This window comes from Varanus komodoensis, unplaced genomic scaffold, assembly GCF_004798865.1.
Source record: "Varanus komodoensis strain SLA01 unplaced genomic scaffold, ASM479886v1 scaffold53, whole genome shotgun sequence".
NCBI classification, from domain to species: Eukaryota; Metazoa; Chordata; class Lepidosauria; order Squamata; family Varanidae; genus Varanus; species Varanus komodoensis.
This window is the reverse complement of record NW_025336126.1, coordinates 4,837,901-4,864,823: the sequence shown is the minus strand read 5'-3', so window position 1 is coordinate 4,864,823 and position 26,923 is coordinate 4,837,901. Positions and strand designations below refer to the sequence as shown.

Sequence of the window (26,923 nt, the reverse complement as noted above, 5' to 3'; positions counted from 1 at the left end):
GGGTGTTACTCCAGATTTCAATTTCTATACATTTAAATGTCTGTGCCATTTTTACTACAGGCAGAATTGTGGTTGATGCTTTAAGGTAAAAAAGTGCTTTCAAAGTGCTTTTTGCTACCTTCACAGTGTTAGCTTGGTTGTGCTTTCAGTATTTTACTATCCACGGCCTATATTTGTTTAGGACGCAATCCTATGCTTATTTGCACAGGAAAGAAGGCCTACAAATAGGTTTGCTGGGGCATGCTGGGAGATGTAGGCCTTCTTCTGTCGAAACCTGCACGCGAGTGCGTCCTCAGGCTCCATCTTTATTTTGGGCATACAATTCCTGCTCTCCACGCCTCCTTCTGCTTCGCCATCTTTGAAAAGGGCGCTGTGTGGGCGCTGCCCCCATGTCTTGTGAAGGCAGCAGGAGGAGGCGGAGCCTCGGGGTGGGGAGGGGGAGGAGGCGGCTGTTGTTTAGAGGGGTGGGGGAGCTATAAGTGTCTTGGGAAGGGTTAAAGGTGAGAGGTCGGGATTCCGGCTGGTGACCCCGAGAGGGGGGTGGGTGGGGAGGAAGCCTCCTGTGGTTAAGCGAGGAAAAAGAACCGAGAGGCAGGAGAAGGTAATGCACCCCCCTCTCTGCACCTCCCCTCGAAGTCCCACTCCAGAGTGGGGGAGGAGAGGGAGGATTCGTTTTGGCCCATTTCTGTCCCCCATGTTTTATTCCTCCTCATTCCGCTCAGTGTTGTTTGTCTAATGGCATTGTGTGTCCCCTTTCCCCAGTTTTGTGGCATGAAGTGTTGCTTAGGTGCCTGAGAACCCAGGAGTCCTGCCTCCCTATTCTCACTCCATTAAGTGGCTCCTTAGACATGGCTTCTGTTTCTCCCCCATCCCCACCCCGGAGGAAGGACCCTGGGGTTTGCTAGAGGAGTCGCCTCCTCTTTTGCCCACTAGCTTGCATGCCCTTTTCAGAGGACTCTGGACCTCAGTCCTAACTGCTCAGTCCACCTTCTCTAAACTTTCTTGGCTTTCCTTTATCATTGCAAGCAGGCTGAAGGTCCAGGCTCCACGTCCCCTCCAGCCCTTGTAGTTTTTTTCCGCCATCTCAGAGGGCCTGGGAAGTCCTGCCTCCTTGGCTATTCCAGGTGCTGCTCTCGTCCCCTTCTTCCCCTCAGACACAGCCCCAGTTTTTCCACCAACGAACTCGGGAGTTCTCAGGTTTGGCTCTCATTACTTTAACGTATCAAACTGAATGATCCCCTGGGAGACTCCAGGAGTCTGGGCTTCTTGCTATTTCCCCTTCTCTCTCACAAAAGAGCCACAGGTCCTAATGCTAACTAAGCAAGCATTATTAACCAGAGTTGCAACATTGAGTTGATTATCTGGATCAACTAAAAATCTTTTGTCTTCTGAGTGACAATTAAAACAACAAACAAACATACAAAATGTTAATCATCCTAAATGCAAGTGATAATTACAGAAACTAAGTGGCAAGTACTATCTTAGAAGAGGAATTGCATGCACTGTCTGTCATCTAAAAGCAAGAGTTTGGTTCCTTCCAAATATTGTTTTTTTACATGTGCATTTAATATTTAAAATCAGCTAAATTGATCAGATTTCCTTAATTGCGTGACAGCCGTTTTTTCTCTCTCTCATTGCCTGCAGGATGACTGACATGGCAGATAACCACAAGGAGAGTTGGGCAGTACTGGTTGCTGCAGCAGAACAGTACCAGCGGCAGACAGGCAATGAGATTGTGCTGCTCACAGCCTTCAGGGCCCCACCCACTGGCAGCTTCAACTACACACAGCATGGAAAGGGGGCTCTGGCCGACGCTGTTCAACGCTACCTCGAAGATATTGCGGTTGTTCACAAGACTACTGCTTTCACCTATGTCACCCGTCCTCCTGCAGCCCCTCGCCCATCTCCCACTCATGGATCCTACTCCCGGAGTTATCCTCCTACCTGTGCCCCAGACCCTGCTCCCCATAGGACACCCACCCCCCAGGGGCCTTTGGCTCAAGCTTCTGGTGGCCCGGAACCTGAACCTGAAGATGAAGATGATGAAGGCGATAGGAATACTTTGACTGAACTGGAGCAGCCCGGTGGGAGAGAGCATCCCAGCGACACCACTGGTATGTATGTGCAGTCCATGGCTGATTGGTTTGCTACAAAATTTATATGCCACTCTTTCATAAAATGTTCAAACTGGCTTGTGATAACATGATTTTCAGACTATATAACCAATGCAAACTAAAGCAACTTATAAGCAAAACAAGTGTCTCAGCAGCCAAACATAAATTCTGGTTGCTTTATAAACGCTCATTGAAAAAACTATCCAGCTTTGGGCAGCACACTGAAAATATGGCAGTGACCTTCATGGCATTTGATATTCCTCAATCTAGGTGCTGCAGAACCTGGTTGTGATAAGGTCCACAGGTCAGACTGAAGAGGAAACTGGATTGCATATGTATTAGAGGGAAGAGATCCCATTAGTAGCAGAATTGGGTGCTCCTAAGGGTTTCAGACCTTTCTATAGCTACAGTTCTGGCAAAACTTGCCTTGACTGAAACAAAGGGTGCATTTTCAAAGTGTTGGGACTGGGGAGAACCACTGGGTTAACAGAAGGTCACCTAGCAGGGTTTATTTATTTATTTATTTATTTATTTATTAAAACATTTTTATGCCGCCCCATTCGCCGAAGCCTCGGGGCGGCTTACAACATAGGGTTGTGGCTGAAGTGAGCACAAGCAGTTATGCTCTTAACTGTTATGCTGTATAAGCATTTATCTGCTACACTTAGGGTACAATCAGGCATATTGTAGGATTTGTTCATGTCTGAACATGGATAAGATTGGCCTCTACAGTTTATTTTTTAGGGAGGGTGAAAAAACCATACCTTATGAGCTGCTTGCCTGGTCCTGTCTCCTTTTTTTTTCCTCAGAAACATATTACTTTGCAAATGAGCAAAATTATTAAATATTTTAACACATTTACATCCTTTCTGACCAACAAGGAACAAGTCTGCTAATATAACAGGAAAGCCCAATTAAAGCAATAAAACAGCAGCAAAATAGGGAATGGAGTTTCAGCAGTGGTAAAACCAGGCAACAGGTCAATTCAATTTCCCTTAAGCCCTAAAGTCCTCTGAATAGGAGGACCCCAATTCCACATTAACCTCTTTTATTCCCATTGGACCTTGTTCCTGATGCCCCATGTGTAGTGGCTGGGACCTGGGCCCTTTGTGGTGATGCCTAAAGCACTTTTCCCACTCCTGGCCCATGATAGACTGCAACTCCCATTATCCCAAGCTGGCATGCCCATTGGCTGCAGGAGCTTTATAAGAGTTGTAGTCCAGTGTACCTACAAGACATTGGGCTTGGGAAGGCTGCCATAACCCTAATAGTTGAGGCCAGAATCCTCCTTTGTAGCATCGTCTTCCTTTCCGAAGTCACAGCCTTGCAGCTGTCTGCTAGTTCCATTGCTGAAGCAGTTTAAAGGTTATATATTAAGCCTTATTCATTTGAGTTGTGATAATCTAATACTGTTCCTTTATCATGTTCACTAAGCCATTATGACTGGCCTGCTGAGCAGCTGCTTCTGTTCTCTTTCCAACTCTGCCCCTCCAGCCATTCCCTGCGTCTCCAACTATTCCCTGTGTTTCCCTGCTGGTCCTGTGGGTCAGTTTATCTAATTTCCTATATTCGCTTATGTACTCCCTTTCTGCCTATGTGCTGAAGGTGGTTCTCAGCTCCCAGGAACAAGTGGGACCTGCAGCAAACGTTGCAGTTTGGAGCGCTGTTTAGGACCTCTGAATTCCATTTCCTCCCGCTGCTGGTTTTCTTCCTCCCCCAGCCATCATTCCATGGTTACTGAGCATGCTGGAAGAAACCTTGCAGATTTTTTCTCAAGGATTCCACACTCTTGCACACCTTAGAAGAAGTTTGCCTGTAGCTCAGTAGCTCCCTCTTGTCGTGTGAGAACGGTGCTGTTACGGATACAAACATACCGGCACTCAGGAACTGAATGCTGTGCTCATTCATAAGACAGGCATGACATGAAAGGTACAGGAGGGAAGAGAGAAAAATGAATTCTAGTGCCAGTTCTTAGGTTGTTGTGGCACAGTGAGAGGGAGTAGGTATGAAGGAGAATCGTTCTGGGAAGGGAGCTGGTCTCAGTCAGGCTGCCAAGGGTGGCCCCATATGGCCTCCAGTGTAATGCCAGTCTGTGCCTGTTGCTGGAAGACACAAGCCAGAGGGTGCCGCTCCACCCTTATCCTACTTAGAGGTTTCCCTCAGGCAGCTGGTTGGCCCTGTGTTACGAACCGCTGTCTGGTCCAGCATGGCCATTCTTACGTATGACTTGCTATCTTGCCTCTCGGATGCAGCTGAAGGAAATAGCTGGTTGCTCAAGTCCAGTCCCAGCTGCCATGTTTCTGCAGGATACTGCCTTTGCCATTCTCACTAGGGCAATAGGAGGCATCCTTTGTCAGAAACTCCCCTCAGGAGAACCCCTCTCCAAACTAGCCAGGTCAGGGTAAAAGTGTCACAACATCCCCCTCTCCCAAATGGAAGATTGCCTCCTTAACTGTTGCTCCTTGCTTAAAAATAGGGCTTTGACCTTTAAATTAGGGACTTCAACTCAGGATCAAATGTACTCGCTAAAGAGTCACAATTTAGCCCCCTCTGTCAGCTTAGAAACAATCACATCACAGAGTAAACCTGTTACAAAGAACATGCTTGCAGGTCAATTTAGGAAAGGGATGTTGATACGTTGGTTCACCTGCACCTCAGTTCCCAAAATAGTTGCTGACCAGGGGCATAATTCAAAATTGGAGTGGAGAATGCAGCTCTCAGCAGACTTCATAATGGAAGAGAACAGTTTCCATGTAATGTTGCCCTGTGCAGCACAAGAAAATCTAGCGAAACTGGTTATCAAGTTACTGCCTCTGCGTCAACTCCTGTTTAGTTTATATGTTGATAGCAGATTAGGATGAGCACGGAATTGTCAAAAACTGAACACAGGTGCTTTGTCTGACCTTAACTCCAAACTCCCCCTCTCTGCAACCTCTTAATTCTGAAATATTTAAATAGTTTGTTCATTATCTAGGTGGAATTTCAAACGGAGACATGACACATATGGGCCAGGACAAAATGCCACAGAAGAGGGCAAGTGGGGCGTGATTTGCACACAGATCATAGTTGCATCTCAGCATGGTGTGCGATGACTTTAGGAACAGTTAGTCCCACTCAAGATGTACCGGCATCCATTGGTTGATGGATGCTTGTATAAGCAGCCTCCCTTGCTCTTGAGGCAGCAACAACTTCTTTGCACACGGTACTAAACCATGGTTTCTTAAACCCATGACTACTCAGGGTTTGTCTGGCAGATGATCAAATGAACCACCGTTTGTTTTCTCAGGAACCTGGTTGGTTGTTTCCTCCTCCTTCCTTCAGCTCCCTCCCCATATCTGAAATGCCCTTGCAGCACAGTAGTACTAGTACACCAAGCAGTTGTCTTTTTTTTTTTTTAATTGTTCTTACCTGCCGCTTTTACCCTGGCATAGCAACCAAACAACCCATGATTCTGATTGTGTACAAAGGGACAACCCATGGTTTAAATGACCCCCATCAACAAGACATAGATATCTTTCTGGGTTTTTTGTGATTAACAAACCATGATCCATTAGGACAACTGGGTTTGCACATCACGACAACCCAGAATTCCACAAGCTGTAGGCTAAAGAAACCAGGTGTTATTGTTACCTTCCAGCCAGGTCTGTGTTTTCCCTGAAGGACCAGTCCAGAGACAGCTGTACCTAGCCTTTGGATGAGGGATCCCTTTGCAGATGAGAATGGTAATTCCATTTTTTAAACAAACAAACAAATCCACTTCCAGGTTTATTTGTGATGGATGAGGATTCCCCAAGCCAGGACTATGAACCTTTCTTCGACTCCGATCTAGAGAGCACTGACGGTGAGTGGCACTGGGGAGGATGAACTAACTGCACACACAAACACACATATCAAGGACAGATAAAGACAGGACTGTCTCACATAGTGTCTGTTTAAACTATGGAATTCACTTCCAGAAGGTACATTGATGGCCATCAGTTTGATGACTTTAAAGGGGCATTCATTGGACAGATTCATGCAGAAGAAAGTCATCACTGGCTATATGCTGCTGCCAGTATCAGAAGTCGTATGCCTCTGTACACCGGTTGCTAGGGGAGATGGGGCAGGAGGGGGCTGTTACTCTTCTAGTCTTGGTCTGAGGCAGCACAGATCATCACATGTTCTTACAGTTTGAGTTATCTTCACATTTTCCCCATAAAAAGGTATTATGCCTGCTGAGATACCAAAATGCTGATTATTACACAAGCATGGCCTATTCTGGGAAATGTCTTCTCTTATACAATCCACTTTATTTCTGGCAGCCCCGTGGGAGGTCAAGCGCCAAAACCAGAGTATTGTGTTGATCAAGAGAAGGGGCAAGCAACCTGATTCCCCCCAGATCTTTTGGACTATAATTCCCACAATCCTTTACCAGTGCCTATGCTGGCTGGAACCTTTGGGAGTTGTGCAAGATATCTAGAGGGCACCTCTGGGTAACAGAAACTTGCCTTTGAATCGTTGCTTAGTCATGGAATTCTTGGGCTGGCCTTGAGCCAATTAAACCTACACTTCAAGATTGTCAGGAGACTTGTATGAGGTGAGATCCAGGTATAGTTATGCTTAGAATACATTTGCCTTGAAACCAATGGGAATTTAGTCATGATTACCATAAGCCTCATTTATTTCAATGAGTGCACTGTAAATATGACTAAGTGAGACCAACCCAAGGGCCATCATATTTTTCCAGAGTATTTTTGGAAAAAAAAAATGTTTTTCTACCTACCTCGAGTAATTTAGATGTTTACAACACACACACTGTTGGTTTGAAAGAACTGATATTTTTAATGTGACTTTTCACACCTTGTACATCTGATGAAATGTTTTGATAAAGATCCCGTTGAAGAACTATTATTAGTAAACCTGTTTCCAAATATTTTAGACTATGTGCACCTGGACATTATAGCCCCTTGACATTGCAAATAACCCTCACAGAAATTTGGTCAACCAAAGTGGCTTTATTAGGGTGACGGCCCTGCAGTCCCTAGAAGGGAGAAGCAGCATATTCATTATCTAGATCTGCTCTATTTCTTTTGCATTTGGGGCTCCCAAAACGGCATGTTCACTCTTCACATGGACATGGAGTGAATGGAAGTTTAAATTGTGAGCCATCTGGTAGCTGGGGGGTACCACTTCACACAAATTTAAATGTTAAGTGATATTGAGGATGCACTGGAGTGCAAAACCTCAGGCCTCAGGGGCCAGTGTGGCCCTCCTGCAGTCCCCTGATGTTTCCACTCCCTCCCTTGACCATTTGGTGGTTTTCTGGCACCTGGGCCATTTTTCCTCATTCTGAGAGGTTGACATGCCTCTCCGAAAGGTTTACTAACTGACAGTAAGAGCTTTGAGCTAAAACATGCTGTATTTTGGCCCTGCCTTCTTTTGGCATTCTGACAGAAAGAGCTTCTACACTCTGTATGATCACATTTATACTGCGCTGGTGGGTCATGGGGATTCTGATAAATGATGCCTGCTTTGTGCAAGATGCTGCTGCTTGTTAATTTTATGCTCTAATCCACTTCGCCCCTCGCCTCTTCCCCCCAGATGGAAGCCTGAGTGAGGAAGCCCCTGGACAGACAGCCCCTCCACCCCTCAGCCATCAGTATGCCAAATCTCTGCCGGTCTCGGTGCCTATCTGGGGCTTTAAGGAGCAGCGGCAAGAGATGCGATCCTCTGATGAAGAAAACAGCAAGGTGGGTTGTGTCCGAAAGGGTCTGTATGGGAAGGACAGCTGCTCTTTGGGAAGGGTGGACCCTCTCTCAAGTGCTTCACCTTCCCTTTGGGCCAGGTTTCATTGCAGGCTTGCAAACTTAGCACACATTCTGCTGAGAAACTGGTAGGCGTCTGCGTATTGCAAGACTGCACTTGGAATATATGGCTTTATATTTTATAAGTATATTTATATATTGTTTTATAGCAGAGCGATAAATGTTTCTTAACTCCTTTTTCTCCAAGGCCCCTTTTCCCGGTATTATTTCTATCCACTTCTTTGCTGTCCTATTTCTTTATCCACCATCCTTGCATTGAATGTTTACCTTGAGGACAATGCTGATGATTATATTATATCCTGCCTTTTTCCTCTCATGAGGAATCCAACCCTCGGAGTACTTCTCTTGTCCATTTTATCCTCACAACAACCCTGTGAGGTGGGTTAGGCTGAGTGTCCATGACTGACCGAAAGTCACCCAGTTAAGTGTTACGGACAAAAGGGGGCTATTTTCCAGCTTCCCAGCTGAACTCTTAGCCTTATACCACCATAGCTTTCAGTTCTAATTAGTCCTAAGTGCTTTATTACCAATCAATTCACAACACTGTGTATATCAGCTTGTATTGCAAAGAGTTTAATTTGTTTCACTTAACAAAAATATTTTCTTTATAAATAATCCAATTTAAAAAGGAAAAAAAAAACCCCGCTGCAGAGGTGTACTGACAAATGTGCCACACGGCCTCTGCCTCATCTACCCCAGCACAGGTTGCTGATGGTTCTTGCAATAAGATCTTTCCGTTCCTCCCTCTCACCCCCTCCAGTTAAGTGTCTTAAAAGATCCTTTGTACATAACCCGGGTTTATATGAAGATAGGCATGAATACGTACGGCCATTTTTAATGCGAAAAGGCAGATTTGGGCAAGGTGTTACTAGCCAGGCCTGTAGAATCTGCATAGCCTATGCATCTTCTCCAGGGTTCATAGAATAATGCAGATTTGTTTAAAGTGTGGGAATCGGCTGATTTGCTTGGCAAAAAAGTAGAAATTGCTGTAGAAAGGAGGATGTTTCGGATGGGTGGAAGGCAAGGGAGATGCTTGGTGGGCATTTGGGTAGATGGGTGGAGGGGAGGGCTGCCTGCAGCAAGGGGAAGCAAGAAGGCACGGCACATACGCCTCAGGTGTGCCTCAGGTGTGCGTGGTGCGGGGTCAAGGTACAGAGGGAAGAAAAGATTGCTGTGCCTCCTCACTTGCGGTCCTCTTTCAGCATTCATCCCCTGATCTCGAGAAGATTGCTGCCAGCATGCGGGCTCTTGTGCTGCGGGTATCAGATGGCACAGAGATGTTTGGTGACCTGCCTCGCCCACGCCTCAACACAAGTGACTTCCAGAAGCTGCAGCGGAAATACTAATGGCTCTGTCTCTTCCCCCGTCGGTATCCTCTTTTCTCCCCGACATACAGTGGTCAGGGTTGGAAGCTCCCCTCAAGCCATACAGTTCAAATCTCCTCTGTTCCCACCTAGCCTGAGCTCCCATAAGCTTTAATTTAAAAATGGCAACCTCATTTCCACACTACGGTTGGGCTGGAGGGTCTGTGTACCTCCACCCTAGAAATCCTGCCCCACATTTCTCCTCCTCCTTGGGTAATGAGGAGGTACAGCAGCCCTTCTGAGTGGAGTCTGTCTCTCTCTTACACACACACACACACACACACACACACACACACACGAGGAAAAACACTACAGAGGTGTACTGACAAATACACCGCACCACATCTGCCTCATGTACCCCAGCCCCGGCTGCTGGGGGTTCTTGCAATCAGAGCTTTCCTTTCTTCCCTCCCACCCCCTCCAGATAAGTGTCTTAAAAGATCCTTTGCACATAAGCTGGGTTTGTCTACAGTTTCGTTGCGATAAGTGTCCCTTTGTGGAACGGTGGGGAAGAGATCGTGTCATCTGGCTGCTCTCTCCCCCTCCCACCAGCTCCCTTTCCCACGAATGTCTCTCCCAGATTCCAAGAATGATATTTCAGGGTCTGCTTTTTCTATTGGGGGAGGGGGCTGCAAACATGAGGCTGCCTTCGGGCAGATGGAATGTAAACGGGGCTCTAGGAGTCGTGTACAACCCTCTGTTTATCCTCCCTTCCCTCTACCTTAGTATACTTTTGTATCAGATTTTCAAGGGCCTTTTCAGGTCCTGACCCTCTATTTTTGTCCAAAGATGATTGGTAAATCGGAAGGGAGAGGATGTATTTTTTTCTCCTTCCTGCCAACTTGCAAGCCAATAAAAAATCTGTCTTTTACCAACCCATTGGTGTATTGTCTTGACAGGCGATGGTTTAGATAGAAGAAGAGGTTCCCCTTTAAAGAAATAAGCTCTAACCAAAATACAAATACAGAACTGGTAACAAGCAGTGACTAAAATGTGTTATTTTATTGGTGCTTGGTATAGTTCTGTTATATACAAAAGCAACAGAGTTGAAGGGAGAGGGGGCATCATATAATACAGAGGGAACTAGGTAAGCGAAGAGGAAAGCAAGCCGTATGTAGGGGTTGTAGGGATATATGGGTAGTTAAAAGAGGAAGTAGTAGTAGAGATGAGCTCTTTTTAATGGGAGCAGAGGCAGCCTCCCTGGATCGAGAATATCTTTGTTCGCAGCAGTTGTGGCAGGAGTGACTAGCACGAATTAGCTTTAGCAGAGGCCCTAAGGCTTGAAAAAGAGGGCCTGAAGGAGGAAGAAGCAGGGAGGAGAAAGCAGACGAGTTCCAAGAGAACTAGCAATGCCCTTATTGCTACTTCGAGCATCATGTCCCTGAGCTACAAGGACTGGCTGGCAGGAGTATACACAGATGGACTCAGTCATAGTATTTTGCTGCCTTCCGGACCTGGCAGTACATCAGCATGGAGAACACAATGCCCAAGACCTAGGGACAAGAGACAAATCTTGTTATGGGAAAAAGAGAGGAAGTTCCAGCCCAGCCTGTTGCCCTCTTAGATCCAAGATGCCTCATCCGCCCCCCGCCTCTAAAATGCAGGAAGGCAACAGCTAGGGAGGTACGGCAAGTAAATTTCAGCTTTTGATCAGGAGTGTCTCACTTCACCTCTTTCAGACCAGGTACAGACTTGGATGCAAATCTGTGGTTGAAAGCGGCATGTTTCTGAATTTGCAATGGAATTTGTACTGCCACCACAAAAAAGGTTAACAGTGTACATATATTTGAAAACACACACATAAATCAGAAAAGAGTGTTCGTTGCAAAGATGCATGCACTTGATGTGTTAGGTGCCATCAAGTCATCTCCAATGTAGGGTGGCCCTATGAACGAACGTCTTCCAAAAGACTCTAGCTCCATGCTTGAGCACACCCTTTGCGGCGGATGGTTCCCTGTAATCACCAGGCAGGGCTGGGAAAGGCCCCTGTCTGTGACCCTAAAGGGCTTTGCTAGGTCCCTGTAAAACGGAGAGCTCAACAGGATGGTGATCTGCCTCAGTATAAGGCAATGTCCCCCATCTTCCCCTTTTCTAATTGGAGATACCAGGGATCAGACCTGGGGCCTGATGAATGCAAGAGCGGAGTGTGCTCATGAGCCGTCCTTGGGTTCCTCCCACCTAAAGCCAAGGCTGGAGGTAGCATCTGGTTACTGTGGCAAGTGGCAGAGGAGGGAACTGCTCTTGAAGAGTGTAACTCTTCACAGGATGGGGGCCATCTGGGCTGCTTGTTCTACCTGGGCATTAGGCCTATTTGGGGATAATTTATCCCACTGAATACATTATACAAAGATAGGCAAACTTTGCTGAACTTGCACAATCCCATTAAGGTGCAAAGTGGGCTTTTCCAACTCTCTCTCGATAGGCAATCTGCATTCTCTATGGCAAAGGTAACATGCAGCCCATGAACTCGGGGATTCCTTTAAAGTGGAAAAAAGTGTTTTTAGTGCTAGAGTGCCCCAAAAGTTAACATCTCATTTGCAAGCAAAATTTGCCCCTTGTGAGCAAGCTACCTTGGCAGTCTGCAGTGCTACAGATGACTTTCCCACCACCACCCATTGGAAGGGGGTCAAAGGCATCTCCCAGATCGCCCACAATTGCCCATCCGAGTGCCTGCTGTGGCAACGGGAATTGGATCCTTCACAACACTTTCGCACTTGCCCGGGTCACCGTCTACCATGACTGCACATGCCAACTCACCTGGACAACAATGATACAGGCAGCAAAGATTCCCATGGCAGAGATGTTCTCCCCAAGCCAGTCTTTCACCTTCTTATAACAGGCCTGTAAAGTACAGAATGCATAGTAAGCACAATCATCGGTAAGGTGGCTTGGGAGAATGTGTCTGTATTCTGTGCCACTGGCTTAATTTGGCACCCCAAGGATGACTGCCAGTGATAGGGAACTTGTAGGCCAAGACTCCCTCTCCATTGGTTATGGTGGTAAGGACTGATGGGAGTCGTAGGCCAAAACATCTGGCAAACTACATTCCTCCACTCCTGATTTAAACAAAAAATATATTTAGCAGGCAAGCAGCTGCTCCCGGAGCAGTGGCCTTTAGCTGGTTGACTGGGATACAGAAATTCTGTCCAAGCATGTACCTAAGTGAAGGTGGTCTTAAAAGCTTAAGCAGGTGTATAAGAGAGGACACTCTTGAAATGTTCTGGCATAGGACATTAAGCAGCAGGACTGCCACCCTTGCTAACAATCTCAGGAAATGAAATTTACTGAGAATGAAAGCTCTAAGAAAAGGCAAGCAGATTTCCAAGCGTAAAAATAAGAGCTGTTCTCCCCAAGGCAAACGGATGCCCTTCTTCGTAGTTCATGTCCATTCTTCCAGGTGGGGCTTTAGCACTAGGCAACCACTGGCTGAAGACAGCTGTGGCAGAGCGCATCTATGCACACAGACCGTGATTCAGGCCTCTGGGTCTCGCCACCGCCCCTTGATCAGGCAACAAGCACTACCAGCTGCCCCGTTAAAGGTCTCAGCCTGGAAACCAGCACATACAGCATGGCCCATTAAAGGTCTCTGAATGGAGTGAGAGCAAGCCCTGCCGCCTCCAACTCACCTCTGGCCACCAGCTGTTCCTGTCCTCTTGACAGGTCTCACTTTGCTGCAAACAGCAGGACTTCGGAACCCACGTTCTGTTACATACCTCAAACCAGTCTGTGTAATTCTGTACTCCACAACAGCGAAACTGGAAAGCAATGGGAAGAATCAGTCTCGGGGAAAATTGGGGTGGGAGAGAAGAACTTGATGTGGGGAAAAGCTACCAGAGGTTCCAACCTATTGTTCCTTAACACTCTGATTAGGGTATCAAAACACCTACCTCGTTCTGCACAAGGTCCCATGCTTTGGTTAACCCCAAGCTGTCCTCCTTCTCATACAATTTCAGCCCTTCTTTTAGGTTGGCCTGAGCATATCTGTCAAACTGGAGAAAAGATACAAGAGGTGTATCCAAATGAGCATTAGCATGCACCGAGAAGGTGGTTGGCTTTTTTGCTGGGTGGAAAAGAGATTAGTTTCTAGTTCCCATGGTGGTTATTAATATTTGGGTGGAATCAAACAAAACATTGTTTTTTAAAACCAAGAAAAAGAGGAAGCCCCCCCCCCATGGTCAAGGCAGGATCAACTTTATAAGTCACTCTTTACCCCAAAAGTTTGCAGCCCCCATTCCATATTAAAAAGTTTGGCTTCACTTCCCGTACCAAAGAGTTCAAAACCTCTGGGAAAGCAGTAAACAGATACTGAAACCAGCCTTCCCAATCTGGATGAATGATGCTGGCAATTGTGGGCCAGAAGGACACCAGAAACAAAGCAAATTCCACCGACCAAGGAAAGCATGTGACACTCTAGGTCATTTTTACAAGCAGTTGTATTTTGAGACTTATAATGACCACATCTTGTTTTGATGACTCTCCTTTACTGTTCCTACTTATCTCATTGTCTGAGTGCCAACGTGACAATCCTTGGCAGCCAATCTGGCACCATGAGCAGACTTAGGGGAACCCTACAATTTGCATAAGTACTAAAATGCACAGAGGGAAAAAACCTTCTATGGGGTGAGGAATCCTAAACAGTCCAATGAGGACAGGGGATGCTAAATCAGGATGGAGCACTGGCAGTCTGTTGAGTACAATCAGGTGACGGCAATCAAATTTTGGAAAAGACCAGCGCATCCAGGAAAGCGAGGCTGGCATGTTGTGGGGAGATCTAATGGTTAGCTTTTGCTGAAAACTCTGTGTTAGCTCAAAAACACAGTAGGAAAGGACTTTTCTAGTTCCAAAGCTGAGATTTCTGACAGCAGATTTCTGAGCTACTTTCACTCAAAGGAGATGCAAGATAGGAAACTGCGGTCTTCCGCTTACTGCATTTTAGAGGGTTATAGAGCAGACAAATTCATGCATGAACTTAAATTATGGTTTTCTGGCATGCCATACCGATTCCTGGAAGAAAAAACTGAGTGGAAAAGAAGACCAGCTAACACCCCCATGAAAGTCAAATGGTTATTTCACTTAGACATTCCAAACTGCTGTATCTCTTCCAAGGAAACTTGGAAAATACTGTACTCAGCTAGGGATGTAGCTTGCTACTTTGCTTCTGTCCTTCCTTTCACTTCTGTACCACCCAATAGCTGAAACTCTCCGAGCAGTTTACAACGATTCCTAAACAGGAACTGTGGATTAGGCTGTGGAAGTGATTCATTAGCTTATACAGTATGCTTGTTCCTGGTTCATTCAAATCAAGGCAGTTCACACTCTGAATCACTTTCCTCTTTGCACACATTCATTCCCTTTACACAGCAGGGGTGCTGAACCCCTGCCTTAGAGCCTGGGGAACGTTTTTTCAAGTGCGGATGCTGCAGGCAGCTGCTGTTACTTGCACACAGACTTAAACTATCTTGTATCTCCTTCCCCATAATAGAGATAAGCGTTCTTACCTTGTCCCGGCAGGTGACGAAAACCAACAGCCCAATGAGTTCCAGGAGAAAGAGGGTGGAAAGGACCAAGAAGAACTGGGGAGAGACAACCGGATCAGCAACCCCAGGCAAAGGGACAAAGTTTCACAGATGTGTGTTTTCATACAAATGTGTGAATTGCTGAAGCCAGAGCACCTCCCACCCCCTACCGTGCCCTCCTCTCTGGTTCATCCTTACTTGATCACACTTAAAGGTCACTTAGTTTAATCTCCCCAGCACCCAATCCTAGGTACATTTAGGAAGAAAAAATGCCTACAACTCCCAGCATGCTTCAGGCAGCCTCCAATCACCACTGCTAAACTTCAACAGTGTCACAAAAATACACTGTTGTGCTTCTCATCAATGACGGTACTCTGCCTACACTCAGGAGCTCACTTTTAATATATATAATTCTGCATTCCTACTGCACAAAATACGTTGCATAGATCTATAGTCTCCAACATAGTACCTATGGGTACCTTTTTTAGCACTTAGCAGTCATCCTGTCCTTCCTGATTTGTATTTTATTTCATAATATTTTTTTCATTGGAGGCTGGCCTGCTACAACCCAAAATACTGTCCTCCAGCATCATCATTTTTTTGGGTTCCAAAAAGTAGTTTTGCCCTTTGGAGCTCAAACCCCACCTCTGTCTTATACTTGGGTTTTCAAGCAAGCTATTTTTTTTTTTTTAGTCTCACTTGTTTGCCTTCTGGGGAATGTTTCGTGCCTAAGTCATGCCCATCGTGGAGGCCATTTTATGAAAGAGTAAGCCCCCTCCACATGGCAGCCATTTTGTAAGAGTGCCCATAACACCCTTCCAAAATTCTGAATGCGTCCACTATTCCTGAGGATGAACTCCAGTTCACATCGAGTCCTGTATTCACCAGCTTCTTTAGCTGACATCTGCCCCTACCAAAGGTCTCATTTCAGTCTGCTGTGCAGCTCACCCAAGTGCCATATCACACATGTCCGTGTGTCTCTCTCTTACACTTACACACACACACACAGCATAATAATGATGTAGAGGAACGTTTTACCGTCAGCAGCAGGCAACGATGTTCAGTCGCTGCCCCCAGACAGCCAAGGAAGCCGACAACCATGATGATTGCACCCGTGGCCATGAAGAGCCCGGCTGCAGACAGCGACGGGAAGGAGAACGATAAGGTGGCGAAGCGGCCCTGGGAAACGGCCAGCCACACTCCCACGCCGAGCACGCCACAGCCGCCCAGCTAGGCGAGAGGGAAAGGCCAAGGAGGAGAAGGTAAGGCTCACACCGCCAGGGAGTGCGAAAACTCAGTGCTCGCTTGTTTGTTTGTTTGTTTGTTTACGTATTTAAAGCTTTTATATCCCGCCCTTCACAATGTCTCAGGGCAGTAATTCAATAAATAAATGAGTAAGATACAGCATCCAGATAATAATAGATAAAATCCAGTCTTAAGACACCACTAACATTTAAAATAACGGGAAAATAAAAAGGGGTTGGCCTGGCACCAAAATGAAAAAAGCGTCAGCGCCAAGGGACACCTCTCTGGGAAGCCCATTCCATGGACTTTCCCTTCTTTTGCTCCAGGACACTGCTGTGGGAGAGATAATCCGCTTAATGACTCTCCTGATTTTTGTACCACTAATGCTTCCCTTTGTGTCCGTTACTTTTATACCAATAATACATAGCTCCTCTTCTCCCTAGTTCCTATGCAAAGTTTTTTTTTCTCAACAAAACTAGCCATTCACTTCGGCCACATCCCATTTAATAGTCTATTGCCTGCAAACAACTGAACATTCCATGACCTCACAGAAGTTCGTCCCACAGCAGTGCAAGGGAGTCCCTTTGTTCTGATTTAGAATTCTAACAGGCAAATGTGTGTTCCCGCCTCATTCCCTCTCACAACAGCCCTGCATATTAAGTATATGTTATATGTTGAATACCTGATAAATAGCAAGAGTGTACCCAGTAACCAGCCCTCCCCACGAAAACTGGAAGCATGCAGATGGTTCCATGGTATGAGAAGGCAATTGGACAGAGGTTTGCCTTTGAAATCATGTTAACACAACCTTCTCTGTAGCTGCAGGTTGGCAGTTCAACTACAACTCACCCAGAAGATGAGGTTGAAGACAAACATCTTCACTTTAACACAGAGCAAACAACCACGGCTGACCCCCATGATGGATGGATCTAGGGTGAGAGAGAAAAAGCCCTTTTCATACATGGCACAAGAACTACCTGGTTTGCCATTAAAGATACACTTGGCAGAAAACACAAGCAATCCTGGCTCCTAAGATAACAACAAAGAGTTTTCATTATAATGATAACAATAAGTAGTAAGAAACTGCATGGAGAACAATTACAAGTAAAATTAGAACAAATATTATGTTATGAAATCAGCTATATCATGCTCTTGTGTGGAATAACCTGATCAGGAAGACAAAGATGCATGAAAATTACATTATTTATCTGTTTTTAACAGTTTTGGGCCTGTGTGAAAATGGAGAGTCTTTTTAAGTAGAGATAATTCCAATCACCTAGTAGCATTCCTAAACTGTTTAGGGTAACTGGTGTAGTTCAAGGGTTATGCACACCTTCTCTCTCTCTCTCTCTCTCTCTCTCTCTCTCTCTCTCTCTCTCTGTGTGTGTGTGTGTGTGTGTGTGTGTGTGTGAGAGAGAGAGAGAGAGAGAGAGAGAGAGAGAGAGAGAGAGAGAGAGATTGATTGATTGATTGATTATCTGTGGGTAACCTTAACCATGTCACTGGAACAGAGCCAGGCCAAGATATATTTTTGTCTGAGACAAAAGACAAGATAGCATTGCACCCTGTTCCCTTCCATGTGTAGAAGCAGACCAGGACTGACAGTTCTTGTTAGAAACAACATCAAGAACAATTACGTTTATATCCTTCCCTTTTGCAAGGATCCCAAGGCAATTTACATACATGTTTCTAATTTACATAGTTCTCCTTCTCTCCAATTTTATTCTTACAACAACCCTGTGAGGCAGGCCATGTTGAGAGTTAGGGAGCAGCCCAAAGTCACTCGGTGAGGTTCATGACTGAGTGGGGACCAGAGCTTGGATCTCCCGCATCCCAGGCCCGGCTCGGAGAGGTCTTCCCGTTAGCACGTCCTTTCAGCACTGGGTGATGGGGCAACACCTTCCCTGTTACCAGAGGGCAGCAGGTTAGCTTAGGGGATGCAGGACACACACACCCCTGTCCTCCAACAGGTCACCTTCACTCTCCACCCCTTAGCATCTGCCACCTGAGACAGTTGCCCCACTGTCAAACATCAAGCAATATAACATTACATTTATTGTTGCTGCCTCAGCTAAATTGAAACTTGTTGTTGCATTATATTTTTATCTCACTCTTTTTTTTCTCCTGGGGAACCCAAGGCAGCTTATATAGTCCGGCTCCCCATTTTATCCTCCAACAACCCTGTGAGATGGTGAGACTGAAAGTGAGTCTGGCCCAAAGTCACCTAGTGATCCTCATGGGTTCTAGAATCCAAATCTCCTGGGTCCTCCATCCAACCACCTTGCTATGCTGCCATTTTTCAGCTCACAATTTGTATGAAAAGATGCCACTGTTTAGAACTATAGGACATTTTGGAATTTGAAGACGATAAATAAAAGGTTTCTTGGCCTAACTGGGAAGGTAGGGAGACAAGGGCTAGGAAAGTGTAGGAAGGGCTTTTGTGGACTCTCAGTAAACTGGAAAGATCATCTCATGGTCACAGTAGAGATTCAATTATAAAGAAAAAGAAACACACACATATTTAAAGAGAATTTGTTGAGCTTACTTTGTTAGACGTCTCAATAATTATAGTGCTATCATCTCAGTACAGGTCGCTTTTATTGTACCTTTTAAAGAAACCTAGAGTTAGTTGTGTCTGGGGTATTTTTGGACCCCAGACATAAATCTGCCTATGATAAGGCTTAATTTCCCAATAAAAGTCATTTTTTGATTTACTCTTTCCCCTAAGGTTACAAATGACCTAAGAGAGCCAATTTGGCTGTGCAATATGGTGGTTAGAGTGTTGGCCTGACCCTCAGTCTGGGTCCTAGTCTCAGCCATAAAGCTCAGTGGATGACTTTGGAACAGTCACTCTTAGCCTAACCTATCTTGCAGGGTTGCTGTTCTGAGGATAAAATGGAGGACAATGTAGGTAAGAATCTCCATGAAATAGATGTATTTTTATGCAAATTACACAATGGAATGTTAGCCTGGAGTAGGGCAGTCATTCCAAAATTAGGGATACAGGTAATTAGACCAAAGAGATGGATGACTTTGAGATACAGACCTGGCACTTAGGCATGGTTAGGTGTTCACAACAACATTGCATGTATCTCCCACTCTGTGCAAAAGTAGCATGGATGGTTTTCACCTGTTCTGCCCTCCCACAAACCCTGTGAGGTGTAGCAGCTCTCAGAAGTATTTACCCCCAGTTTGACTTTCCTACATCTTGTTGTGTTACCAGCTGGAATTAAAATGGATCTAACTGGCACTGCTTGTATTTGATGTCCACAGGATACTCAACACTGTGAAGGCACAATGCTCCTTTTCCTTCCTCCAGGATCTCTCAATCCAAAGCTCCACATTTGGACATCAAAATGGAGGGAAGAAAAATTCATACTCGGCTTCCATACATGTGGCTTTAAAAAGAAGATAAGGGTGAAACAGTGCAGGATTTCCATGTTTCGAACTTCTAAGGGCTATCTACTGATCTTTCCCCTTCTTGAAAACTACAAAGATTTCAAATGCAACCAGGTTTTGACACATTTTAAAAGTTACTTTTCCTCTTTATCTAAAAGATTTATTAATTTCAATTTGCCTTTCTGCGAGAAAAAGGGGGGAGAGGCACAGGATGATATGCATTTATCCTGTTCTAGTGAAGGAACTAAGGAAGTTGAAGCTGAAACCGATTTTAGTTCTAAAATGAAAACAAAATAAAATATAATTTTAAAAGGGGACAGAGCAATGGCTATCTTAGTCTTCTGAAAGTACCCTGTCCACATTCACACATTATGGATTTCCTAGGTTCTCTTGCTCTCAATATGCTCAGAAGAAGCTGGTATTGGGAGGGGAGAGCTGGAGTTCATCTCTCCACTGTTACTTAGACCACAGAGAAAAAAATTGCCAAATTTTACACCCCCATCTCTGCCCAGTTTTTAAGTCTGTCTTTCCAAGGTCCTCCTGTATGCATCCTTCCCACTTCACATTTATATTTTGCAGTAAGTGAACTCAAAATATTTCACGTTGAACAAAAATAACATGTGATCCCAATTTCAACCCCCTTCTCCAGTTCAGATTCAACTCCGTCCTCCAATCCTAGATTTGGATTGATAGAAATACTCGATTTCCAAATGTGAAATGGTCGAATATATTTCGAACCTGCATAACTCGGTGGGTGTGTTTTTTCCTTAAGTAATTTCCCTTAAAACTTGGGTGGAGGGGGAGAACAAAACAAAGAAAGCCAAATAAGATAAAATGCAACTTTTGGATCAACCCTCTTTCTTTTGTCTCTTAACAAAGTACGTACACCTCTGAAGGAAAAGAAGCGTCGTTGCCAAATCGCCCCCCACCCTTTCCTGAGCTTGCGTAAAGGGACAGGGTAGAATCAATTCTATGGGGGGCCGGAAATATTCAGTAGGGCAGAAATCATCCCCCGTCCCGGGAAGAGAGATGCCTCCTTCCCACTTCATAACTTCAGTTCCTCGTATCTCGCCGCTCCCATCCCTCATTGCCCCCTCATCATACATACCCCTGTGAGCCCGCACCTTGGCCTCGGGGCACGAGAGGCTGGAAAGGAGCGTGGATTTGGGGCAAGAGCCCCCCCTTTCCCTACAGGCACCTAGAAAGCTGCTTCTCCGCGGGGATGCAGGATAGAAAGGGAGGGGGGAGCAAATTCCAGGCACGGGACAGGGGGAAGGAAATGGGAGGGGAGAAAAGGAGCAGCGATGGGGAGGGCGTGTTTGAGGAACTGGGGAGGAGTCCGGGGGGGCTCGAAGAGGGGAAGGGATTTCTACTAAGGCAAAGGAGAGGATGTCCAAGCATGCCTGAACCCCAGCACCTCCTGTCCACCTTTCGATACCCCGCCCTCCCCCCAGCAACGACAAAACCCACCCAGCTGCACTGCGTTCCCATCAGATGCATGGCGTCATTTTTATTAGGGGGATTTTGCTCAGAACGCCTTTCTTTGACGAAGAGTTCTGCCTGACTCGAAAGCCGGCGTCCAGCTTTTTTTCCCCACCCGGCTATGCTTTTATTTCTGGTTCCTGTGTCTCTTTAGGAAGAGAGGTTCGTGATTATAAGGTTATTATTTATATGAGGCCGAAGCGTTTAAAGAATATGCTTGCATTCTTTCCATTTGTTTCAGCCAGGCTTTACAGGTTAATTTTTTCAAGCACGTTGATTGAATTTTTACTGCAAATTTAAACTCAACACACACGCTTAACGTTACGTTTCGCTTCTCGCTCATGCTCAGAAGACTTTAGGAACGCTCTGATGCCTTTCTTCTTAAACCGCAGTTAACTACCCCGGTTGTTACTTCAAAAGTAGGTTACTTCGCTTATTTCCACATTGCCAGCACGTCTTCAAACAGCCCTGGTTTTCCTAGCGAGCGGGGCGAGAGAATATTAAATTGGCAGCATTTAGAGTTATGCAAGCAAGGTACTTCACAGCTGGATTTCCTACTTCTGTTGGAGAGGAAAGCTGTGGGTACACACCCTCCTCGCATAATTATCTCCTAATCCTCACAATAACCCTGTAAGATAGGCCAAACTTACCATGCACGAAAGAGAAATAAGAGAGGGAGAAGGAAAAAAAAATCTAAAAGCAATGTAATAAATTCTCCTGTAAAACAGAAGGGAGTGAAGAGGGGGAAAGCAACTTGCATGAATGTGAAATCTTTTATTTAATTACTTTTATTACGATTTTTAACAAATCAAAACAACATAGATTAAAATTTAACATTAAAGCCTTAAAAGGCTAAAATAAGTATTGCACGTTTTTTGCACAAGGGTTAACTACATCCGTTGTAAAAATCCTGAGGCTGCTAACAAAAAAAAAAACATCCTCCACAAATTAAAGTCGTTTTTCATCCAGTAGGGGAATTTCGGACTCCGTTAGGAAGGGGAGGAGCCGCTTCCCTTCCTCCGCCTCTCGCCGCGGTTCCGCTGCCCTTTGCCGCCCTCTCGCGGGCGGATCGAGACATAGCGCAGGTTCGCGGGCGGCCACGCTGCTGCGCCAGCATTTGGGAACGAGCCGAGGCCGCGAGCAGCAAGGCAGAGCCGGAAGAAGGTGAGAGCCCGGGGTGGGGGGCAGAGGAGGAGGAAAGGTTACGGGGCTTGCGGAGGGAGATGCTCCGTTCTAGCGGTCTGCTTGGCTGATGGGGCGGAGGACAGTCAAGGGGGGCATCGAGTGAGGAAAGGGGCCGAGTTAAGGGGGGAAACTGGGGAGGACAGGCGAGTTTAAGGGATCCCAGGAGAGCAACGGCAGCTCAGATAGCGCCCCTCCCCCAAAAAAAGAAAAATTGGACAGAGCTGGGGCTGGGGGAATGGGGATCGCGCTTAGGCCGCTTTCTGATTTCCCGGCATTGCAACGGTGCCAGCGGCGTGAAAAGCAGAAATTCAGCCGGTGCAGCTAGTGCGCTAACACGCGGACGGGGGGAAGCCACATAGGTTGAATTTTGGGCTGCATACGGAGGTCAACCAGCAAAAAAAAAGCCACGAGTGAGGGGTCAGCTTTGCGCTTTCTCCTGCCTGCACCAAATTTGTTTATAGTAAGTATTCCCCTAAGTTGGTGTCCCCACAGAGCGCCTGGGGGATGCTGGGAATTGTAATCCAACCCTTCTGGAAAGCACCAGGCTTATCTGTCTTTTTTGCCTTGGAGTTTTGACTGATTGGCCCTGCGGGAAGTTAAGAGAATGTGATAAGGAGGTGTAACAAACAGGCGCAGCTTTTCTGATACACTGAGGCCTTGTCTCACCTCCTCTTTGCTGTCTTCCGAAAATAGGCAAAACCACATCAGGCCCTTCAAAGCCCCCCACCCCCACCCCGGCTCCTTGTTGTTCCTGAGAATAAAGTGTAGTTAGCACTTCCTTCTTCGAAAGGCTCCTCAAGAAATATTCCTTCTGTTTACTTCCACTTGCACTGCCTAGCCTGTGACAGAAGGTTGCGGTCTTGTGGGTGATTTGGAGGGCTGGGGCGAACTGCAAGGAAAGGCAGTGGCCCTAAGGAAGATGTGCCTGTTTGCTTCTTCTTGCTGCTGCTAGTATACAGAGATGGAGCAGGCGAATAACAACATGTAACTTTAGGCATGGAATGTGGAAAGTCTTCAGGTTGGTGGGGTCTACATTGCTAGTTTCAGTAGAAAAATCCACCAATCAAAACTAGGGGAAAATAGTGGGTCAACAGGGTAGGCACTTAAAATAAGTGTTCCCCCAGTACTGCTTATTTCAGATAGTGTCAAGGATCTGCCTACCACAAGGCAAGGGTTCAGCATACAAGAAATTCCTCCATCCAATTTGCGGGAATCCCTACTCCTTCCTGCACCGTACCACACCCCACCCCACCCCACAGCTCTTGACTTGCTGTGTAGCATTTTAATGGGGTAGAGGGTCTGCCAGGGGAAGACCACTTGAAAATTGGCCTGCTGCCTCCAGTGCCACTTATCCTCACAACAAGAATAATGTAGATTGTGCTGACTGGCCAGAAGGCATGCTGAGTGAGGGTTTGCATTTAGGTCTATCAAGTCTCTAACCACTATGCCCTAGAGCTCTTTGGTGGCGGCTGCCCATGAGATTTTGTTGCCTGAAGCAGAACAAAAAATTGTGCGCCCATCCCCAAATCAAGGTGCATAATATCCAAAGTGGGTCCAGTTAGAACCTGACACAGAAAATCCCAGCAGACCCCTTGGGAATAAAACCCTCAAATCAATAAAGTAAAAATAAACAATTTGCTGTTTCATGACACCAGAGCAATCTCCTAATTCAGCCTAATAATTAGGCCAGACTTGCTCTTGCTCTTAGATAATTGTGTTTGTGGAACTCTGATTATATCACAGGAGTTGAGGGGACTGAGAGTGAATGGCCCACTTGTGTTTGTGGCTGAGGCAAAATGCAAGCCGAGTAGTTCCTAGCTCGCTCCTAGATGTTGCTACACAAGCTCCTTCTTGGGTTGGCTTAGAGAGCTGAATAGCCAAGACAGTGTTGGTGAGAGGAGGAAAAGATGGCCCTAGCGGAGACATAAATGATTCCTGTTTTCAATTTTTTCCCCGATACAAACATTTCTCTCCAGGCCGCCATAATGATCATCCCGGTTCGATGTTTTACCTGTGGCAAGGTTGTAGGCAACAAGTGGGAAGCATACCTGGGCCTCTTGCAGGCTGAATACACAGAAGGGTGAGTTTAAGGAAGGTTGGATTGCTTATTTGTTTACAGGTACTAGAATTTTCACCCTGTCTTCCAGTGTATTGTAAATTCAAGCCTTGATGTTAAAACAAGGCAATATAACAGGGGTGTTCAGGGCTTTGCTTTCCATCCTGAAATGCATTTGTCCCAAAGCTAGAACTCTTGGATTCAACACCAGTGCAATATAACAGTAAAATTCATGAAAATATAGTGAATAAAAGAGCAGATGGCAGAAGCTGGAAAACAACAAAAGCAGTTTAAGCAGGTGAACCCTTAATAAAAAAAAATCCTTAGTAAAAACCATCTCCCAGGATAAAACTGCCTTACAAGTACAAGTAGCAGGGAAATGAAGAGGTGTTCTAAGGCAGTTGCTCCATACTCTCAGTGCCATGCCGATGCCTCCCGTGAGCCAGCCACTTCCTCTCTTGGCCTAGCCTGGTTACAAAGATAAAATGGGTGAGTGGGAAGAACTAGGCACCTTACCCAGTGCTTGCTGGCTCAAGAATCCATATTCGTGCAACAGATGCATTAAAAAGCTAAGTAGAGACAGAAAACAAGCATGTACTGGGAAAGAAGTTCCATAATTTCAGCTTGTCCAAAAAGAAATTGGTTATCTGGTGGCAACAACAAAACATAAGCCCCGTGCTGAAGATGCTAAGTTTTGAGAGGGCCTCCATGTCATTTAAAGTGACTGGAGCAGGCAGGGAGATCTACATTTCTGTTTAAACTGGCTTAGGATTTTGCCCTTGGGGTTAACAACACTTTAGATTGATCCCAGAAACAAATTGGATACTTATGAAGGGTTTTTTTTTTTTAAACGGTGTGGCAATAATGTACGTATTGGTTAACAGGCTAGGCAAGTGGTGGCGAACCTATGGCATGCAGAGCCCTCTCTGTCGGCACACAAGCCCAGTCGCCCCAGCATCGCCCCAGCAGCCAGGGACTGGATAACAGCGCACATAGGGGCCATGGGCACGCTCAGAAAAGAGTAGTGGTGCCAGGCGATGACGTCACAAGCCGCGACACATTAACCATGACTCATCTGAGCTTTCACATGGCTGGTCAGTGCGCTGCCAAGGAGAGAGAGAGAGAGAGATATTTGCTTGGACTGGCTGTTTTCAGGTTTTATTGCAGTGTTGGCACTTCGCAATAAATAAATAGGTTTTTGGATGCAGTTTGGGAGCTCGGTCTCTAAAAGTTTCACCATCACTGGGTTAGGGTTCAAAAAAGAGGTGTCCTGGCATGATTTGAATGATCGGAATGTGTTTAGAATGGGCAGAAATGTTGGGCAGTGCAGAAAAAGCTACTCAAGGCTTTTTCAAAATTGCCCTCTTTTCAGTGGAACTTTAGCCCTATATTAAGGTTAGGGGAGTGCACCAGGCTAGGGTTAGGCCAATCGTGGCAAACCTTTGGCATGCCTGCCACAGTGGGTATGCAGAGCCCTCTCTGTCACCATGTGAGCCAAGTTGTCCCAGCATCGCCCCAGCAGCTGAGCATCGAGTAACAGCACACATAGGGGCCATGCGCATGCTTGAAACGGAGTTGCGGTGCCAGGCGATGACGTCACAAGCTGCGACTCAATACCCACGACTTGTCCGAGCTTTCACATGGCTGGTCAGTGCGCTGCCAAGGATAAATATATATATTTGCTTGGACTGAAGTTGTTTTTTCTAAACTAAAACCTGAGTTTTCAGGTTTTATTGTAGTGTTGGCACTTTGCAATAAATAAGTGGGTTTTGGGTTGCAGTTCGGGCACTCAGTCTCTAAAAGGTTCGGCATCACTGGGCTAGGCACTGTGTTTTGTACCAGTTTGTTTGGTATTTATTCAAAGCATTTATACCCAAACCTTTAGCCAAAATGTCTTCCAGCATGGCTTCAACAGATAAGTGGCACAACAGTTTAAATACTAATTATAAGACCTAGCTCACAGGAGCAGGAGCAAAAAAGCAAGTTAAAGTTGCCTGCTGGACTGGATGCTGCTAAGGGATTGCTGAAGCAGAACCAACCAGTTGGGAGCTTCTTGACTGTTTTCTGGAGCTGGCCGATCTGCAAGACTAGTGCACTAGATGAAGGTAGATAACTGTGGCCAGCCTTTATCTACCCCAAAAAGGAGGCTGGTACACCCAAGAGTGAATGAATGCATGATCTGCAGAAAATTAGTAAATGATACCTTTTTGTGCCCCGGAGATAGGCATGTATTGTGCTTTTCATGCTGCTTCAGTTTGGAAAAGCTTGTTCTATCAACTCTGAATTAAGCTGCTTTTGCAAGGCACAGGAAGAGAGGGCAGTAGAAAAGTTGACAGAGGAAAAAAGGGTCTATAACTTGCAGGCCCTTCTAGGAAATATACCTAATTCCTTTTCCATTGCCTTCTTCAGGGATGCTTTGGATGCACTTGGCCTGAAGCGCTACTGTTGCCGGAGGATGCTTCTGTCACATGTGGATTTGATTGAGAAGCTTCTGAACTATGCACCCTTGGAGAAGTAGCATGCTACCCCGGATCAGTCACAGGAGTGGGGCTGGAATATTTCTGTCGTGTGGATTTACAGGCATACCTTCACACCTTCCCTTGCAGTTTGATCCATTTCCTTAGTATGTATGAAAATGACACCTTTCCACTAGAGGGTGCAGTTGTACAATGGAAGGATTCCATCTCATTCCGTTATGTGGAATAAAGAGAAAACGTCATGAACTATCTGTCCATGAATATGTCTTTCCAACCTCTTA

The 26,923-nt window shown here is 45.8% G+C and overlaps 3 protein-coding genes across 4 annotated transcripts; 2 read left to right on the top strand and 1 right to left on the bottom strand.

Moving 5' to 3' along the window:
* The first annotated feature begins 462 nt into the window (after window positions 1-462).
* Window positions 463-10,157, top strand: AKT1S1 (AKT1 substrate 1). Its single transcript, XM_044448125.1, has 5 exons — window positions 463-601; window positions 1,645-2,114; window positions 5,878-5,955; window positions 7,695-7,843; window positions 9,121-10,157. The coding sequence occupies exons 2-5, from the start codon at window positions 1,646-1,648 to the stop codon at window positions 9,262-9,264; spliced, it is 840 nt and encodes a 279-aa protein (XP_044304060.1). The 5' UTR covers window positions 463-601; window position 1,645; the 3' UTR covers window positions 9,265-10,157.
* A 108-nt stretch (window positions 10,158-10,265) lies between these two features.
* On the bottom strand, window positions 10,266-20,679 carry LOC123032323 (tetraspanin-4-like). 2 transcript variants are annotated; one of them, XM_044448126.1, is made up of 8 exons: window positions 20,551-20,679; window positions 16,893-16,972; window positions 15,837-16,028; window positions 14,781-14,855; window positions 13,170-13,271; window positions 12,909-13,037; window positions 12,040-12,123; window positions 10,266-10,775 (listed from the first exon to the last, which is right to left on the bottom strand). In XM_044448126.1, exons 2-8 carry the CDS (start codon window positions 16,959-16,961, stop codon window positions 10,707-10,709), a joined length of 720 nt encoding a protein of 239 aa, XP_044304061.1. In that variant the 5' UTR covers window positions 16,962-16,972; window positions 20,551-20,679; the 3' UTR covers window positions 10,266-10,706. The 2 variants fall into 2 exon arrangements, with proteins under 2 accessions (XP_044304061.1, XP_044304062.1); XM_044448127.1 differs by having other exon boundaries at window positions 20,567-20,674.
* A 1,280-nt stretch (window positions 20,680-21,959) lies between these two features.
* LOC123032324 (DNA-directed RNA polymerases I, II, and III subunit RPABC5-like) lies at window positions 21,960-26,888 on the top strand. The gene is made up of 3 exons (XM_044448128.1): window positions 21,960-22,088; window positions 24,086-24,189; window positions 26,575-26,888. The coding sequence occupies exons 2-3, from the start codon at window positions 24,095-24,097 to the stop codon at window positions 26,681-26,683; spliced, it is 204 nt and encodes a 67-aa protein (XP_044304063.1). The 5' UTR covers window positions 21,960-22,088; window positions 24,086-24,094; the 3' UTR covers window positions 26,684-26,888.
* Window positions 26,889-26,923: the final 35 nt, after the last annotated feature.

Bases quoted from the DNA above. Each gene is read 5' to 3' on its own strand.
- LOC123032323 (XM_044448126.1), bottom strand. From the start codon at position 16,961: ATGGGGGTCAGCCGTGGTTGTTTGCTCTGTGTTAAAGTGAAGATGTTT. The intron at 16,029-16,892 runs GTGAGTTGTAGT...CCTCTCGCCTAG, and splicing joins TCTTCAACCTCATCTTCTGG to CTGGGCGGCTGTGGCGTGCT. The intron at 12,124-12,908 runs GTGAGTTGGAGG...TGTACTTTACAG, and splicing joins GGAACAGCTGGTGGCCAGAG to GCCTGTTATAAGAAGGTGAA.
- AKT1S1 (XM_044448125.1), top strand. From the start codon at position 1,646: ATGACTGACATGGCAGATAACCACAAGGAGAGTTGGGCAGTACTGGTT. The intron at 2,115-5,877 runs GTATGTATGTGC...ATCCACTTCCAG, and splicing joins GCATCCCAGCGACACCACTG to GTTTATTTGTGATGGATGAG. The intron at 7,844-9,120 runs GTGGGTTGTGTC...GTCCTCTTTCAG, and splicing joins CTGATGAAGAAAACAGCAAG to CATTCATCCCCTGATCTCGA.
- LOC123032324 (XM_044448128.1), top strand. From the start codon at position 24,095: ATGATCATCCCGGTTCGATGTTTTACCTGTGGCAAGGTTGTAGGCAAC. The intron at 24,190-26,574 runs GTGAGTTTAAGG...TGCCTTCTTCAG, and splicing joins CAGGCTGAATACACAGAAGG to GGATGCTTTGGATGCACTTG.